Source organism: Antechinus flavipes, chromosome 1 (assembly GCF_016432865.1).
Source record: "Antechinus flavipes isolate AdamAnt ecotype Samford, QLD, Australia chromosome 1, AdamAnt_v2, whole genome shotgun sequence".
Taxonomy (NCBI): domain Eukaryota; kingdom Metazoa; phylum Chordata; class Mammalia; order Dasyuromorphia; family Dasyuridae; genus Antechinus; species Antechinus flavipes.
Window position 1 is genome coordinate 682290971 of NC_067398.1, and position 17711 is coordinate 682308681.

Here is a 17711-nt window from a genome sequence, read left to right on the forward strand (position 1 = left end):
CCTAAATTAGTTTATTTATTCAGTGGCACGCCTATCAAACTACCAAAAATTATCTGATAGAACTAAAAAAAAAACAACACTATTCATCTGGAAGAACAAAAGGAAGAGAAAGAGGAGGGGAAGGACGAGGAAGCTAAACAGAAGAGAGAAGGGGGAAAGAAATGAGAAGGAAAAAGAGAAGGACAAATAGAAAGGGAAAAGGAGGGAGAAGGAGGAAAAGGAGGAGAACAAGAGCAAGAAGAAGGAGGAGAGGAAAGAGAACAAGAAGAAGAACAAGTACAAGAAAAAGAACATGAACAAGAATAAGAGGAAGAAGAATTAAGAAGAGCTGGTAGAAAAATGTACTGCAGAAATTTTAAGGAAACAGAATGAGTAGTCCTTGATTTCTTATGCTAAAAAGTAGATTTCATTTCAAAAGTCTAGCTAATAGCTTTAAGACTGGAAGGAGTTTTAAAGGGGTCATGGAGTCTGATTTCTTCATTTTAAAAATCAAGAAACTGTTCCTAAGAGGGGCTTTCTGGAACCTTCTGATTATCAACATTCTTTCCCTTTTGAAATTACTTTAGTATATATTTTCATATCAATGTAGAATTTCATAGAGCCAAGCTAGGGAAAAAACCCAGAATCTGTATGGCTCAAAAGCAGTGATCTTTTCCCTGGACCACATACGTTGGATTCTTTTGCACACATTCCCCCAGGAGAATGTAAGGTCCTTGAGTTCAGGGACCATTTGATTTTTTTTTTTATCTTTATACCCCCAGGTCCAAACACAGTACTTGATATATAGTTGGTATTTAATAAAAGTTTGCTGCTGTGAAGGGAATGAATTTGTCAAAGGCAAGGGATTTAAACCTAGGTCTCCTGGCTCCAAAGCCATTACTCCCACAAAATCACCACCCACTCAGCCGAAGGACAGCCTGAGCTTGGAGCCAAGTACTATGAGCAGTGATCGAATGGCTCCCTTTAAGCCACCAAGGAAGCTCAGAGCCTTCCCAGTTGTGGACAAACAAATTAGGAAAGAGAAGACAGATCCTTACCAACCTGAGAAGGCAGACATAATATTTTGTATTAAAATGAGAAGTGCAAGTGAATTAAATCCATAGAAAAACTTCCAAATAGCTGAGGTAGGGCCCAGCTGATGGGGCGGTCTGATTCTGCAGGTGCCAGGCTATTTTTAGGGGACACCTGTGTGTGTCCTACTGGGAAGGTGAGCAGAGGACATGAGGGATTGGGCCCAGACTTTTCAGGCTCCTCCTCCTTGTCTTCACCCCCTCCTCCTTTTTCTCCTTTCATCCTCTTCCTTTTCCCCTTCCTCCTCTTCTTCCCCCTCCTCCCTCTTCCTCTCCTCCTCCTTTTTTTCTTCTCTCCTCCTCCAACAGCAACTTTGGCCAGAATATAGATTCCCTTCTTCTGTGCTATTTAGAAACTCATCATAGAAGTCTCCCTGTTGTCAAGAGGAGACCCCTGAGCATCACTGCTTCAGGGAGGTGGGAGGAAAATGATTATGCAGAAATGTTGGATAACCGGGTCATCAGCTCTAATGAGAGAGGGCAAGGGAGACAGAGGCTGGCACGAGCTGGGGCTGGCCGGGCAGCTCTATGGTTGCCATGGAAACCCGGGGTGTGTACTGAGGGAATGAGGGCACACTTCTAATTAAACAGGTTTGAGTTAATTTTAAAGCCAGCAAGTGAGCACTGAGAAATCCCTACTGCTTTCCTACGAGGCCCTGATGAAGGCTGATATTTAAAATGTTTTTCCTTCTAACCCTGTTGTTTTTATGGCATATCTTCTCTACCAGGTTTTTCTATTTTAGGACAATCAAATAAGCACTCCTATGCCCCAGCCTTTCTGGGGAAATATGAAGAAAAAAATACCTGTCCTCAGGGAGTTTATTGTCTATTTAGGGAGATATAACCTACAGACAGATAAGGACATTTGCCATAATTTGAGAAAGGAAAAACCACTGACATGTGGGTGGATTGAGGAGATTTGGTAGAAAAAATTACTCCTGAGCCAAGCTTTAAGAAGCTCCCAGTAAGGAAAATGTTCTATCCAATTCAGTGCCTTATCTGCAACTTCTTTGCAAACTGAAAGATCAAGGGACTTGCTCAGGATCACATAGCTGACAGAGTGAGAGGCAGAACACAAACCCAAGTCTTCCAAATCTCTATCTACCAGGCCACACTGCCCTTCTATAAAAACAGGAAGGAAGAAAACAAACGTTTACTAAATGCCTACCACATGGCACAGTATTGAGCACTTTACAAAAAATTATCTCACTTGATCTTCACAACAGCACAGGGAGGTACGTGCTATTAGAATCTCCATTTTACAATCAAAGAAACTGAGGCAGACAGAGATTGTGATTTGCCCAGAGTGGCACAGCTAATAAGTATCTAGGGCTGAATTCAAAGGCAAATCTTTCTGACTGCAAGGAAAGAGAAGGGGATAATTATTTATCCAGTACCTAGCATATAGCAGGGAATATATTAAGTGCTCTAGCCACTGAGTCACCTAGCTGACTGAAGTGGAAATAATAACAATTAAGTCTAGTGCCCACCTTACTGAGTGTTGAGATGATAAAATGAGTTAATGTGTGTAAAGTGTTTTCTTAAGTTTCAAAGCATTACTTAAATATTAATCATTTAGTCTCTCTCTGTGTCTCTGTCTCTGTCTCTGTCTCTCTCTCTCTCTCTCTCTCTCTCTCTCTCTCTCTCTCTTTGTCCCTCTCTGTCTGTGTCTCTTTCTGTCTCTCTCTGTATCTGTAAGTTACCCCTTCCTCTATCTTTCTCTCTCAATCTATCTGTGGGCCTCTGTCTCTCTATATACATCTCTGTCTCTTTGTCTTGCTCTGTCTCTCTGTCTGTATCTCTCTGTGTGTGTCTGTATTTCTGTGTGTGTGTGTGTGTGTGTGTGTGTGTATCTCTCTCTCTATCACTCTGTGTGTGTGTGTTTCTCTTCTTCCCTCTCTTTCTCTCTTGGTCTGTCTCTTTTTATGTGTATCTCTGTCTGTCTTATTTTCTTTCTTTCTCCCTCTCATCCAGAACAGTGATCTCATTGGTATGAAGAACTCCTAATTTGGAAGCTGATTTCACTGATGGGGAGGGAGGGAGAGAGAGAATCAGAGAGACACACACGGATACAGAGACAGAGGAGAGTCTTGGTTACTAAGGCACTTAGAGGGTAGGGGTCTAAAAGTTTAGAGGCTAATGGTCAGCAATTTGCACACAGGCCCTGTGAATGAAAATGCAAAAATGAGATAGTCTTTGCTTTCAAGGAGCTTCCACTGTATTACTATTACTACAGTGGTCAAAGAACTGGAAAGTTTCCAAGGCAGGAATAATGCACCAGTTCTTCTTGTCACCAAGACTGGCTCTCTCTACCACTCCACCATGACTTCTTTATCTAAGGTCCTTATCCAAATGCCCTAAAGTCCCACCAGACTGAACAAGTCAGTCCTCAATTTGCTTTATGGTGTCCTGACCCCATGTTTCTGTTCCCTATACCTGTAACAGCCTCCTTTCCCTCTAGCTCTCCATTTCCTCCCAATCCTTCAAAGTTTGGCTAAAATCTTGGCTCTTCCATGAATTTCCCAGATCACTTTAGTCTATAATGACAATAAATGAAGGAGTGGGGCTAAATGGCTTCTTCAATCTAACAACTCTAGGCCTATAACCCTTTATTTTGTCACTCCTCGGCACTCTAGCAACGTTACTCATCTGTACCATTCATAGGAATAGAGTCTTGCTTGAAACTAAGATTTCATCAGTATAAGGAACTCTCAGGAGAGGAAACCCTTTCTCTACCAAGTTGCCTAGACCAAATGAGCCAATCCCACTTGAACCCAGGTCTTGGTAGCCCTAAGATCACATCTCTCTATCTACTCTATCACACTGGCTCTCATTGATTTTACCCTACTTTATAAAAATCTCTTGTGTTATTTAAGTACAATTGCAGGAGAATGTAAGCTCCCTAAAGGCAGGATCTACTTTCATTCAATGAAATGTCTATTATGTATAAGGACTGGAACCTTAGATAGAAATAAAAGTCTCAGTCTTCTAGGATCTCACTTTCTACTAGGGGGAACAAAATGTCTACAGATGCACAAATATTAACTATTTACAAAAGTAAATACAAAGATTTTCAAGGAGGAGCAAGTGCTTGTCATCAGAAGTGATCACCCCCTTGTGACTCTAAGCAAGTCACTAAAGTTCTCTGGGTCTCAGTTTCCTCATTTGTAAAATATGAAGATTGGACTAGATAGTTGGCCTCCAGCATTTCTCCCAGCTCAAAGTCTATGATCCTATGACCCTTGTTGTTTTATCTCAGCACATAGAATAGCACTAGGCATTTGGGGGGCAAGAAAAAAGGGGTGTCCTGGATAAAGAACTTTACTGGCATAAGGTACATCTGTAATACCCCCTTGATGATTTATTGGCTTAGCTATCTGGGACACTCAGATAACTTGCCTAAGGTCCCTTAAGTCTAGTGCCTGGCATATAACAGGCACTTAATAAATATTTATTGATTGGTATATATTATGGCATGTAGGTGTTCTTGAGTTCTTGAAGTCTGTGCAAGGAGGTCAAGCATTCTGGGAGGTCTTCTGGAGATAGAATGACTTCCAAGGCTATAATTCTGGCATGGAAGGACCAACTTAGTCAAGTTTGTAAATACTTATTAGCTAGTTGCCTCAGAAAGACTAATTTTCTACTCCCAAACAACTTTCCAAGTCTGTCCCTTCAGCCATAGAAGAGTTTCCCTCTGTGTTAATGACAAAATCACAGATTTTTGAAGTAGTAGCCTATGTCTCCAATCAGACACAAGTTTCCTGGGCACAGGACTGAGCAGTAAAATAATTCTTCCTTCCTTCTCCTCACATCTCCCCAGTACTTAGGATGGAGCCAAGTTGTTGTGTAGTTATTTCAGTCATGTCTGACTGTTAGTGACCCCATTTGAGATTTTCTTAGCAAAGATACTAAAGTATTTTGCCATTTCTTTCTCCATTTTACAGATGAGGACACTGAGGCAAAGGGCTTAAATGACTTGTGCAGGGACACATAGCCAATAAGTGTCTGAGGCCATATCCAAACTTAGGAAGATGAGTCTTCCTGACTCCAGGTCCATTAGGCATTCTAGCCACTGACCTACTTTCTTCACAGAGCCAAGAGTAATGGTCATTGCGGATGCCATTCAGACAAATAGGAAGGAGTATGAAGAAACCTACACATTTAGATCCTAGATAAATAATAGAAAGAGAATGGATATATAAAAAAAGAGATTTGAATTTGGAGTTTCAGGGTCTGGATTCAAATCCTGACTCTACTACTTGCTACCTGTGTGACTTTAGTGAAGTTATTACTCTTTCCAAAGTTTCATTTAAACTCTCTGAACTGAAGGAGTTGTATTAGATTTTACCTAAGGTCTTTTTCTGATTTCCCAGACATTCAGGCTGTGTGATTTTAGACCATTCATTTAACCTTTCTAAGCCTCTGTCACATCCTCTGTAAAATTATGGGATTACTCTAGGATGATCTCTCTAAATCTATGATCCTTTTATCTCCTCCCCTCCCTACCTTGTCTTCTTTAGGTGCAAACACATGATGTATTCTGAGGACCTGCCCCAGATCTCTGTGGTCTTCATTTTTGTCAATGAAGCTCTATCGGTGATCCTTCGTTCAGTTCACAGTGTTGTCAACCATACCCCATCTCACCTGCTCAAAGAGATCATCCTGGTGGATGACAACAGTGACAATGGTGAGCCTGGGGACAGCAAGCAGTGGGCTTTGGGTTTTCTTTCTTATGATTGTCCAGTCCTATGGTGTGAAGGTCACATTCTAAATCCCTAGGACTTTTCCCACTCAGATAGCACTGGGTTCAGGCCAAAAGGAAAGTCTCAGTAATGGGTGGATGCATCTCAGGTCTTCACTATGGCTCTCCACAGGCTCGGCTGGGCTCCTCTTCATTGTTCATCTCAAGGAGCTGTCCTTCATCTGGGGCACATTAGAAGAGGAAGCTAAACCGAGCACTCTTTGATGTTAGATAAAGGCAAAAACTATCTTCCAAATGTGGAAAAGAGCCCTGGACTGGAAATGAGGAGATTTGGGTTCTTGTGCTAGTCTTGCCATTAAACTCCTATGTGACTCTGAGCAAAGACTGTGGGGCTTTTTCTGAGCTTGATTTCTTTATCTATAAAATGAAAATATTGGGCAAAATGGTTCCTAAATGGCACTGGATTTGGAATATAAGGTCTGGATTTGGAATATGAAGTCTGACTCAGGGAGAAATGTTTGTTAAATTGAATTAAGTTCAAGTTTCAGCTCTGATACTTACCAGCTGTTTGACTTCAAGTAAATCACCACACTTTTATCTGACTTTCCTCATCTATAAAACCAGAATGATTGGTCTAAATGACCAAGAAGATGATATCTTGCTCTAAATCCTACAATCCTTCCAACTTAAAAACCTCTTTGAGTTAAATACCCAATCTCAAATAGGCAGCGCCGGTGTCCCTTCCAAATTTTAACTCTGTGAGATCTTGAATCTCTGTGCGTTAATAAGCCTTTATCAAAGGCCCAAACAGAACTGAGTCCTTGCTTCTCTACACTGGGGAAGAGATAGGAGGCTCAGAAGACATGATTCGTGCCTTTGGGGATCTCATCTTCCATTTACAAAGATAGATTAGATATTTATGAAATGATGCTAATATGAATACAAGCCACACGTGCCATTTATATTAAGGCTATGTGACCTCACACAAACCATTTGATGTGTACTATTATTACCCATGTGCACAAAGGCTCTGGACATTCTTCATGTCAGAGACAGCCATTAGTCTCCTCAGGATTAGATGTATTATTAGCTGGACACTGTGCTTAATAAGCCTTAAGTTGATACCTGGCGAAGTTAAATGACTTACAGTCACAGAGCTAATAGCTGTAAGAGGTAGGATTTGAATTCAGAGCTTTTGGAAAAGCCTAGAAGACTATTATCTATGAAATTCTAGATGTTATCATTGTACAAGCTGAAGATGAGAATGTTGAAGGGATGGAGAATAAGGGAGAGTTCTTAGTAGGCTTAAGGACTGGATCTGGGATTTCATTGTTTTAGAAACTTCCGAGTGAGGACATTCTTTTTGCCCATGCAGATTGTCACCTTGTCTGCAAATTATGGTCTTAGAGAATTGCCTAGACAGAGGTTAAGTGAGTTGCTCAGAATCATACAGACAACCTTGTATCATAGATGGGGCTTGAACTCAGGTATTGTTGTTTTTCAGGTCTCTATCTGCTATGCAGTGCTATTTCCTTTAATAATGTTAGGGGCAAGGATAATCCAGGAAGGCTTCTAGGGGAAGGTGACAAGTTAGTCATGCTCTACCAGACTCTGATAGAACACAGCAAAGACTTAAACCATACTTGTAATGTTGCATTGCATTAAATGAAAAACCAAAAGAGGGTTGCCTCATACTATAATATACCATGGTGTATTGTCTGATATTGCATTGGCTTGGATTTCATTGCCTCATTCTTCCACTGACACAGCTGTTCAGAAGGGATTTACTATCTCCAACTTCCTTTACTTAAAGCCCCATTGATCTGCTCTTTTTACAGTGGAGCTGAAATTTAATCTGGACCAGTATGTAAATAAGAGGTACCCAGGGCTGGTGAAAATAGTTCGCAATACCAAGAGAGAAGGGCTCATCCGAGCTCGGATCCAGGGCTGGAAAGCAGCAACCTCTCCAATCGTGGGTTTCTTTGATGCTCATGTGGAATTCAACACTGGCTGGTAAGCTCTCACAATGGGAACCAAAGATTTCTAAATATACTGCCCTTCTCCTGGAGGATAACATGGCCTTGCATGCATCATCATATTTGTAGGCTGTCTCTGTAGTCCAACAGACTCACAAATAAAATTGTCTCACAGCAGGGAAGCAGAAGAGCTCAAGGGATGGAGTTCTCTGTAGACCTGCTCAGGCAGTGCAGCTGCTGAGACCTGCCTGTGTATCTCTGGGTATTGTGCTTTGGGTGCAAACGATTTATAGTTTCCTGAGCTGCTAAGAATTACATCCTGTTCCTCTCACCCAGATTAGTGGAAGCACACAGAAACACTGGGAGAGGAAATTATTCTGAGTCCCTTTCTCAATGTTGAGGATTCTTTGGATTGTAGCCACACTTATCTGCAGGACATTTGTTCTTTCTCTCAAGGAAACCTTAGTTAGGGAACTGGACATCTTGATTTTCTTCCCCTTCCCCCTGCCCAGGTATGCTTTGGAAAGAAGTTAGATTCTGTTATCAGATTTTTGCATTTCCAATGAAAGAAAACCAGAATAAAGATGAAGTCATTATTCAGGGCTACAGAATTCACAGTGTTATAAAGCTACGTTCCTAGATGAGGCTCTAAGTATTTCTTCCATTTTAATAATTGAAGGAGAAAAAGAAAATTCAGAAAAAGAAAAGGGGAATAAATAGGAAGGGAGAAGGAAAAGAAAGCGAAAAAAAAAGAAAAGGGGGAAGGAAAAGAATAAAATAAAATGAGAAAAAGAGAAACTAGAAAATTAGGAGAAAGAAAAGGAGGAGCAAAGTGATGGGAGGAAAAAAAAGGAAAAGAATGATGAAAAAGGAAAGGAGAATGAGAAGGAAAGAAAGAGGAGGAAAATATGGAAGAGGAAATGGGGAAATAGAGAAAAAGAAAGGGATGAGAAAAAAGGATTAAGAGAAAGAGGAGAATGAGAAAAAGGGGAAAAAAGGAAGAAGAAAAAAGAAGGAGATGGGAAAGGAAGCTGCAGAGGATAAGGGAGAAAAGAATGGAGAGAGAAAAAAGAGGAGAGAAAGAAGGAGAAGAATCAAGAGAAGGAGGAGGGAGATGAGAAAAAAGAAATGTGGGAAGAAGAAAAAAGAAAAGAAGAGGTGGAAAGAAGGCTGTAGAGGAAGAGGAAGAAAAGAATGGAAAGAGGAAAAAAGGAGAGAAAGGAAAAGGAAGAGGAAAGAAAAATAGAGAAGAAGAAAAGAAAGAGAAAAAGGAAGAAAAGGAAGAGAAAAAAGAAAAAGAATGTGGAAGGAGGGAAGAAAGAGGAAAATTGTGATTCTGTTATTTGGCTAACTTCTGGCAATTAAAACCATTTGAAAAATATCTAAGTATTACCCTGTTCAAGGAGTTTTGGTCCAAAGTGAATGCCCCCCTCCCACCCCCATCCCGCCCACACACTGGCCCAATAAATGCTGAGTGCCGAGTTCTAGAACTGAGGAGCACACAGAGTGCTTTGCTCAGTAGCATTTGCCAGTAACTCCCCCTGACCTAGGCTCTGGGAGCTGAGCTTTCTTTTATTTTTAGTTACAAAAGCATCTGTTCTTTTGCCAAATAGGTCAAACACAAAATAAAAGGCCAGGTTCTCCCAATGTAGATGGGATTTGGTCTAGAGTTTCCTGAAAAGGTCCTGATGGGGGGCTCGTCTTTCTGTTCTGTGTTTTAAACCCAACCAAGTCCAAATCGATATTCCGCAAATTCAGAGTCTTTGCCTCAGTCATTGGGTTTATTTAAGTCCTCTTTTGCAGGCAGTTTTCCCAACCCTGATGCTTGTAATGGTCAGAGTCTCAGTCCTTCCCCCCTCCTACATTTCCCTTGCCCTGTTCTTCAGTCCTAGAATGCTCATCCTCTCCCAAGCCTCACAATCCAGCAATGGCAGGTGGCATCCAGACCCAGAGAGTGCAGTTAATCTTCCATGTCAAAATGCAATTTTTAAAAATGTGTAATTTTAATTTTCGCGACTGAGAAGCTGTTTTTATCCACCGGCAAACAGACCCCTTATCCTGGAGCTGCAGCACACGAGGCTCCAGATTCATTAGTCGCCTGGCATTTACACGAAGCTTTTGGGTCTCTGAAGCACTTTACAAACATTAATTAATTAATCCTCCCTCACATTGCTTCAAGGCAGGTAAATAACATTCAGCTACTTTATAGAAAGCGGACTGAAACAGAGATTGACCAAGACACATTCAGGGACTAGAATAGCATCTCACACAATCTGGACAAACTTTGCTATTTTTTTTTTAACAAAGTCCAAACAAGCTTCTCCCCCCCCCCCCGAACTTCATATCATGAGACAGAGGTTATTATTCTGCAGTTTGGAGGTGACCAAAATTTAAGCACAATTTTTCTTTACATAGGTTAAATGTTGGATGCGAGAGCAGCATGAAGTCATAGAAACAGCATTAACTAGATGCTGGTACGTCTAGGTTCAAATCCCTGTTAGTAGTTACTAGTAGCTAATCACTTAATTTCCCTGAGCCTCAGTTTCCTTTTTATAACATGGGTATAATAATAACATGAAATTTTATTCTATGAAATAGACCTAGATTGGTAAGCAGGAAACAATTTGCGAGAGGATTTAAATGCTAAGCTATTTTCGAGGACATGAGGAAATCACTGAAATTTCTTTATATAGAGAGAGGAGTAACATTTAATCAGGGCAGCTAAGTGGTGCGGTGGGTAGAGTACCTGATATAGAATCAGGAAGGCTTGAGTTCAAATTTGGCCTGAGATACTTGCTAGTTATGTGACCCTGGGCAAGTCACTTCACTCTGTTTACCTTAGTTTCCTCATCTATAAAATGAGCTGGAGAAGGAAATGGCAAACCACTTTTGTATCTTTACCAAGAAAACCCCAAACAATATCACAAAGAGATGGACAGGACTGAAATGAATGAGCAATAATAACACTGGATCAAATAAAAAATGATAGGAAAGTACTTTGAAACCTGAAAGAAAAAATTCCTTCTAAATCATGCAATCTCAGGTTCCCAGATGTGCGAGCATCCCCGAGGCAGGCCAGAGCCGAGGCTGGGTAACTTATCAGTTCGACAAAATGTCACATAGACATAATATCTACATATTTGACAGAATTTTCTAGCTGTTAGCAGCTGTTCACACCATGTAAGCATGTCCTTATCCTGGTGCCCTGCTCTGTCCCTGGGGATCTTACCCCAGATTGAGACATCTCTGCTATGTCGTGCAGAGACCGTGAAATTGTCTTCCTGGTTACCAAGCTGGAGATGGGAGCCTTGCTTGGCAAACTCCAGTCAAATTACCGAAGGAGGAATGGATTTGAAGTCGTGAGTCCTGAGGTCAAGTTATTTCTCAGGATTTAATACAAGGGCAATCTTGGCAGGGCATTCGCTTCTCTGGATCTGTTTCCTTTGTTGTGGTGTGAAGGGTTTTAGACCAGTGGTTCTCAAACTTTTGTTCTCAGTATCTTCATGTTGTTTAAAAAAACTATCTAGGATCTGTTCAAAGAGTTTTTGTTCACACGGGTTATATTTATAGCTATTTACTCTATTAGAAATAAAAAATGATTTTGAATTTGTAGACCCTCTGAAAGGGTTTCAGAGACCCCAACAATTCTTTGCACTTTGAGGACCACTGGTTTGGACTAAATGGTCTCGGCGGTCACTTCTTGCTCTTATTGCCTGGGATGCTATAATGTCTTCCCTCCTACAGGAGTTCAGACCCTTTAGAAATGAGCCATGGATGTCCATCAGTTGGGGAATGGCTGAATAAGTTATGGTTTATGTATGTAATGGAATATTATTGTTCTGTAAGAAATGACCAGCAGGATGATTTCAGAGAGGCCTGGAGAGACTGACAGGAACTGATGCTGAGGGAAGTGAACAGAATCAGAAGAAAATTGAATACAGTAACAGCAACATTGTGTGATGATCAACTGTGATGGACTTGGCTCTTTTCAACAATGAAGTGATTCAGGCCAATTTCAATGGACTTGGGATGATTGCCATCTGCATCAGAGAGAGAACTATGGAGGCTGAATGTGCATCAAAGCACAGTATTTTCACCTTTTTTTTTTCTCGTGTCTTTTTTTTCTATCTGATTTTTCTTGCACAAGATAACAAATACAGAAATATATTTAAAAGGATAGCACACAGTTAACCTAAAAGAAATAAAAGAAAAAAGGAAATAAGCTATGGTATCTTCGTGAAGGCTGAGCTTTTGGAAGGATTCACAAAGTGTGATGTCTCTAGGAACGTAGCTTAGCTCTTTGTCCACTCTGCAGACAGGGAAGTCTGCATATCTTTCACAAATCTGCAGGAGGGGTGCCATCTGGAATCAGCAATGTTCCTACTCACCTCCTGATACAGGAAGAGCAAATGGCTCTTGGGGCCATCTGCTTAAACACTCACTCTTCTCTGATAGTCCCCAGAAAGGAGGCACAGGATTCATCAGACAGGGGGACAAGATAGAACATCAGACCCAGAGATAAAATGCCTTCATGTCAAGCATCAGCATCCAGCAATATTGGGATAATACTTAGCACCCTGATAGTTACCATCTGTCTATCTTTCTGGTTCTTTTGTGATGGGGATCCTTCTTCCACTGCAGGAAAGAGCTGTGGGATCTAGGTAATTGTTTCCCTCCCTTGCTTTTGGCTTTTCTAGAGACTGAGTAGTAAATTCAGTTTCCCTCCTCTTTAAAAAGGGTTTATAAAATATGTAGTTTTTACTTCATGACATTATACTAAGGATCAAGGGAGATGCATGTTGAAAACTTTAAAGTGCTATGTAAATATCAATTATTATTTTTATTTCCAGACAGATGGGGGAGAGTTTAAGAGTATGTGCCTTAATTCCCCCTCTGTGCTGCTCCCATCTCTAGGACATAAGGTACAAATGTAGCCTCCCCCCGAAGGAAGCTCCCTGAAGGAAAGGAAGGTTCCACTTTTGTCTTTGGATCCCTAAAGCTTTAGATCAATACCTATTGCTACATGGATCCTTAGGGATCAGTCTTGCAGAGCATTTTATCATGGTCCAGAATTTCCTTCCCTGTGGATTCCTGAAGCACCTCAGGATGGGGGAGGAGTATCAATCAGACCAAGTCAAGGGCATCCCAGTCAGAAAGGGCCCCCAAGTGAATGACCTATGCAGGGTCCAAGGGAATAATGTGGCTGACTCAAAGAGAAAAAAATGCCCTCTGCCTCACCCAGGTGCCCTAAGCTGAAATGAAAGTGGTAAAGTACAAGGGAGCCATATAGGATGAAGGAGAGAGGTTAGACATCTCCTGGGAAAGCAAAGCAGAGCTATCTGACTATCTGAGAGTGACCAGAGCCTGAAATCTACATCCCTCCTCTTCCCCAGAGCAGCCTTTATTCAGCACCAGGACCATCCCCATGCCAACCACGGCACACTGTACTCCTGGGATCTGGCCAACAGGGAAAGGACAGAGGGGGAAAAGGCCATTATGGAAATCACAGGTGTAGAAGGTGGTTGTTAACCTTTCCCAAACAGTGGCAGTGTGATGAATTCTATGACCATTTCTCAGAATGAGACTTTTAAATAGAGGAAATAAAATTCTTGAGATTACAAAGGAAACTGATTGTATTGAATACAATTATCAAGATATTTTAAAAAGAAGTCCACAGGTCCTAGTTTAAGAAGTCCTGATCTGGATCAACTCTCACTTTACACATCTTCCTATTCCTATTACTTCAAGTCAACAAGCATTCATAAAGCATCTACTATGTGCAGATACTGAACTAAGTGCTTAAATGATGTTTACCCTTCTAATCATCCAGCTTCCCAACCTAGGGGCCATCCCTGATTCTTCATTCCCTCTCAGCCCCAGATCCAATCTGTTGCCAAGACCTGTCTTACATAATAATAATCATAGCTAATTTTTACATAGTTTTACAGGTTTTTATCTTTGATACTTACAAACACCCTGGGAGGTAAATGCCATTATTATCTCTATTTTCATTTAAGGAAACTGAGATAGACAAAAATTAATTGGCTTGCACAGGAAAAATTGATTGATTGATTGATGCTTGTCAGATCAAATGTTGGTTCACTTTGAGCTAACTTTTTTTCTCTTTCTCTGAAGAGGGGGAGTAGGTTTGGGGAACATTATCTTTCCTCTGAAACAAAGTCCTACTTATTTTTAGTGCGCTTATTAAATACTTATTGAATGAATGAAGGAGTGAATGAATATATGGATAGATGAATAAATCAATATGGCCCTGTTAGAAGTCAAAGGGATGAACATGCTGATTTCTCTGAATCCCTTCAAGTCTCAAGGATTATGATTCTTTTGTTTTTCACTTTTCATCACAATCAGGGGCCAAATCCCCCTTCACTCCAATCAGAGAAAAAGCAAAAGAGATAATAGACTCTATCTTTGCTCAGAAAATGATTGGAGAGAATGTATCAAATCTTAGTTTTAAAGCTGGAAAGAAACTTAGAATTCATAAAGTCCAATCTTGTCATTTTAACAGAAAAGGAAACTAAGGCCTGTGGAGGTTATCTGGCTTGCCAAAGATCACACAGCTAATAAGTGTTTAACACTGGATTTGAACTCAGGCTTTACTTTACTCAAACCCTATTCATTACACTATACTCTCTCTACAGTGAAAATTAAAATTATCTCATCTACCACAAAGGAGATGAAGCAAAGCCCTAAGCCAGTGGTACTTTATTAATGGGTTTATGATTTCCTGTAATGAAATGTACCTCAGATCTTCCTCATGATCTGAATTGCCTTTCTTCAGGGTCCTATTTTTATAGGGCTAGATGTTCAATCATTCAAGAACAGCTTTACCAAAAACAGAATAATTCCTTCAATTGATATGTGATACGTAAGCTAAAATAAGCAAAATAATATGTCAGCAGGGTCACAAATTGGATGAAACAAGGAATATCTCCACATAAGATGGACAGCCTTCTCCTTAGATTGAGCAGAAAGAGATGGTACAAGCTATCACAGTCAGTGAATTAAATCATCATAAGATGTTCACCTCCTTCTATTGAACAAGAGATTAGTTTGAAACTACTTTCTATGTAGTTTTTCACTTCTGCCATTCTGGGTTTAGTCACCATGACAAGGAAAAACAAGTTAGTTAACTTCCTATGACTGAATGAGTGAACTTAGAATCTGCAGCTCATAGCTCTGGGGCCTTAGATACAGAACTTTGATATGATTCTCTCAAATTGACTAATACTGATTGAAATAGAGTAGGGGACCAAATGAATTATTTCTCACACTATTAAGACAAAATCAAAATTGTCTTTGCCCTCAGAAAGCTTTTGTTCTATAGGGAGAACAGCATAGAATGTATACACTAATATAAAATACATGGAAAGGAAAAATTTTAAATAGAATTTTTTTGTTTAAAATCTTGGAGGGACACTAAAAACTGGGTGTGAGATCAGGAAAGGTTTGATGTAGGATATACACCAGAACTAAATCTCTAAAGAAGCCTGGAATTCTGAGGGGTGGAGATAGAGAGAAGGCATAGAAAGAATGTGGTTGAGTCTGGGGAAAAGGTTGTATAAGTTTCTTCCTTCTCTTCCATCCCTGTATCCTCAGCCAAAATATCCTATCTGGGCAAGCAGGGGCTGTGATCCATTAAAAAAAATGTCAGAGCAGTTCATGGAAACACACTGTGACTCCAATGATGATGGAGTGTGGGGGAGAGTAGCAGAGGAAGGAGGATTACTGTGAGTGATTGGACACTGAGAGAGGCCATTAAGTTAGAGAAGTGTCCTGAAATAGCTCTGAAGCCACTAAGTAAGTGTCTGTCACCGAAACAACCCATCAGGGTCATCCCTCTTCTAAAACATAGAGTGGACTCAGGCGACTTTTCTTGCCAAAGCTACATGGTGCTCCCACTCCGCCAATCTCCCCTCTCCTCTTCAGTTCTTTTTCTCACTTTCCTTTTATTCTCTCATGCTTCAAACCCTGTCTCATTTCTCTTCTCCCTCTGTTCCTTTCTTCTACCATTTCCTTTCATCCTTTTTCTTTCTTCCTTCTCCTGCACAGAGTCACATTATCTCAAAGTTGAGCCTTGGGGACCATCGAGTCCAACCTCTGCCTGAACATGAATCTCCTCCTCAAATCCTTAGCAATGGCCCATCCAACTTCTGCTTAACGACCTCCATTCTTGGGGAGCTCACTAATTCTCAAGGCAATTTAATCTGCCTTGGGGTAGCTTTCACTATCAAGACAATTTTTACTATGTAACCAACTTAAATTTGCTCCTATATCTTCCAGGCATTATTACTATTTATTCCCTTTAGGGTCAAACAGAATGTGTTTAATCTCTCTCCAATATAACAGAACTTCAGATAAATAATAATAGATAATATTACACAATAATAAGAAGAAGATAAATAATAATAGTAGGTGACACAATGGATAGAATATCAGGTCTGAAGGCAGAAAGATCTGAGTTCAAATCTAGCCTCAAATAATTACCAGATGAATAACCCTGGCCAAGTCACTTAATTTGTTTACAAAACGAGCTTGAGAAATAAATAGAAAACTACCAAGAAAACCCAGATGTGGTCTAAACCAACTAAACAACAACAACAATAATAAGCAACATTTACATAGTGCTTTATAAATATTATCTCTTTGATTCTCTGGAAGAAGGTACTATTATTGTCTCTATTTTACAATTGGGAAAACTAAAGCAGACAGAGTTTAAGTGACTTGTCCAGGCTCACAGCTAAGTCTTCCCCAACTCCTCTTAATTCTAGTGCCTTCCCTCTACTAATTATTTTCTGTTTTATCAACTAGATACCTGCTTTGTATATTTCTTTGCATGTTGTCTCCCCCAATTGACTGTAAGCTCCTTGAAGACAAGAACTGCTTTTTGCCTTTTTTTCTATTTCCAAAGCTTAGTACAGTGTCTGGCCCATAGTAGATATTTAATACAGGTTTATTGATTATTTGAAGTCTCTGAAACTGGATTTGAAATGAACTCCTTTTGACTCCAGCTCCAGTTTTATCCCTTAAACTTTCTAACAGCTTCTTATACTTGAAAACTACCACAATTCCCTCAAGCAGTCCTATTGAGGAACAATCTAGAGACCTCCTTCACCACCCTATTTTTCCCTTCTCTGGCTACTTTCCAGTTTTTCAGTGTCTTTCCTAACACCCAGAAGTAAATTTGACATTCCTGAAGCCAAGTTTAGTCTCTCAGAGTCTGTCATTTATAAAAATGAGGATGAGCTTGCACTCATTAGCTGCTTCCCAGAACTGTTAAAAGAAAAGCTCTTTGTAAATCATCAAAGTACCACCTTCTAAACATGTGTATCTCTATTAGAAGCCCTTTTTCAATCAGTCAAACAAAAAATATTTTAAGTTCTTGAAATGGGTTTGGTGTTGTGTGAAATAAACAGATGAATAATCCCAGAATTCCAGAGTTCAAAGGGGTCTCAGAAACTATTTAGTACTTTATGTAGTACTTTAAGGATTGCAAAAATGTTTTACATACATCATCTCCTTTGATCCTCATAAGGTAAAATAATTACTCTTATTATCTCCATTTTATAGATGAAGAAACTTAAACTTAAATGAGATTAAGCGACTTGCCTAGGTTCACATAGAGAACAAGAATCTGAGGTCAGATTCAAACTCTGATTTCTCTCATGCCTACATTCTAACCACTGGGCCACCATGTTGGTAAAGGGTACCTTAGGCTTGGTACAAAGGCATGCTATAAGATATCAGAGGAACAGAAGATGATTTCTGGCTATTTATTAATGAAGGATTCATAGTCAAGGTTTCAATGAGAAGTGGAGAGTGATGGTAAGAAAAGAGCTGGCTCTGAAACAGTCAGAGGACAGTTAAATCTTGCTTGAGTTACTATGTTTATGAGCTTAGAAGGTTATAGAACTTCCTGGGGCTCAGTTTCCCCATCTGTAAATT

At 40.1% G+C, this 17711-nt stretch overlaps 1 protein-coding gene across 1 annotated transcript in view; it reads left to right on the forward strand.

The window, feature by feature from the left end:
• The window catches only part of GALNT9 (polypeptide N-acetylgalactosaminyltransferase 9), a 277398-nt gene that overhangs the window by 124801 nt on the left and 134886 nt on the right, over positions 1 to 17711 (forward strand). The window contains exons 3-4 of the mRNA XM_051972578.1: positions 5591 to 5757; positions 7611 to 7785. Of these exons, the coding sequence (XP_051828538.1) occupies positions 5591 to 5757; positions 7611 to 7785 (342 nt within the window). The remainder of the gene's footprint in view (positions 1 to 5590; positions 5758 to 7610; positions 7786 to 17711) is intronic.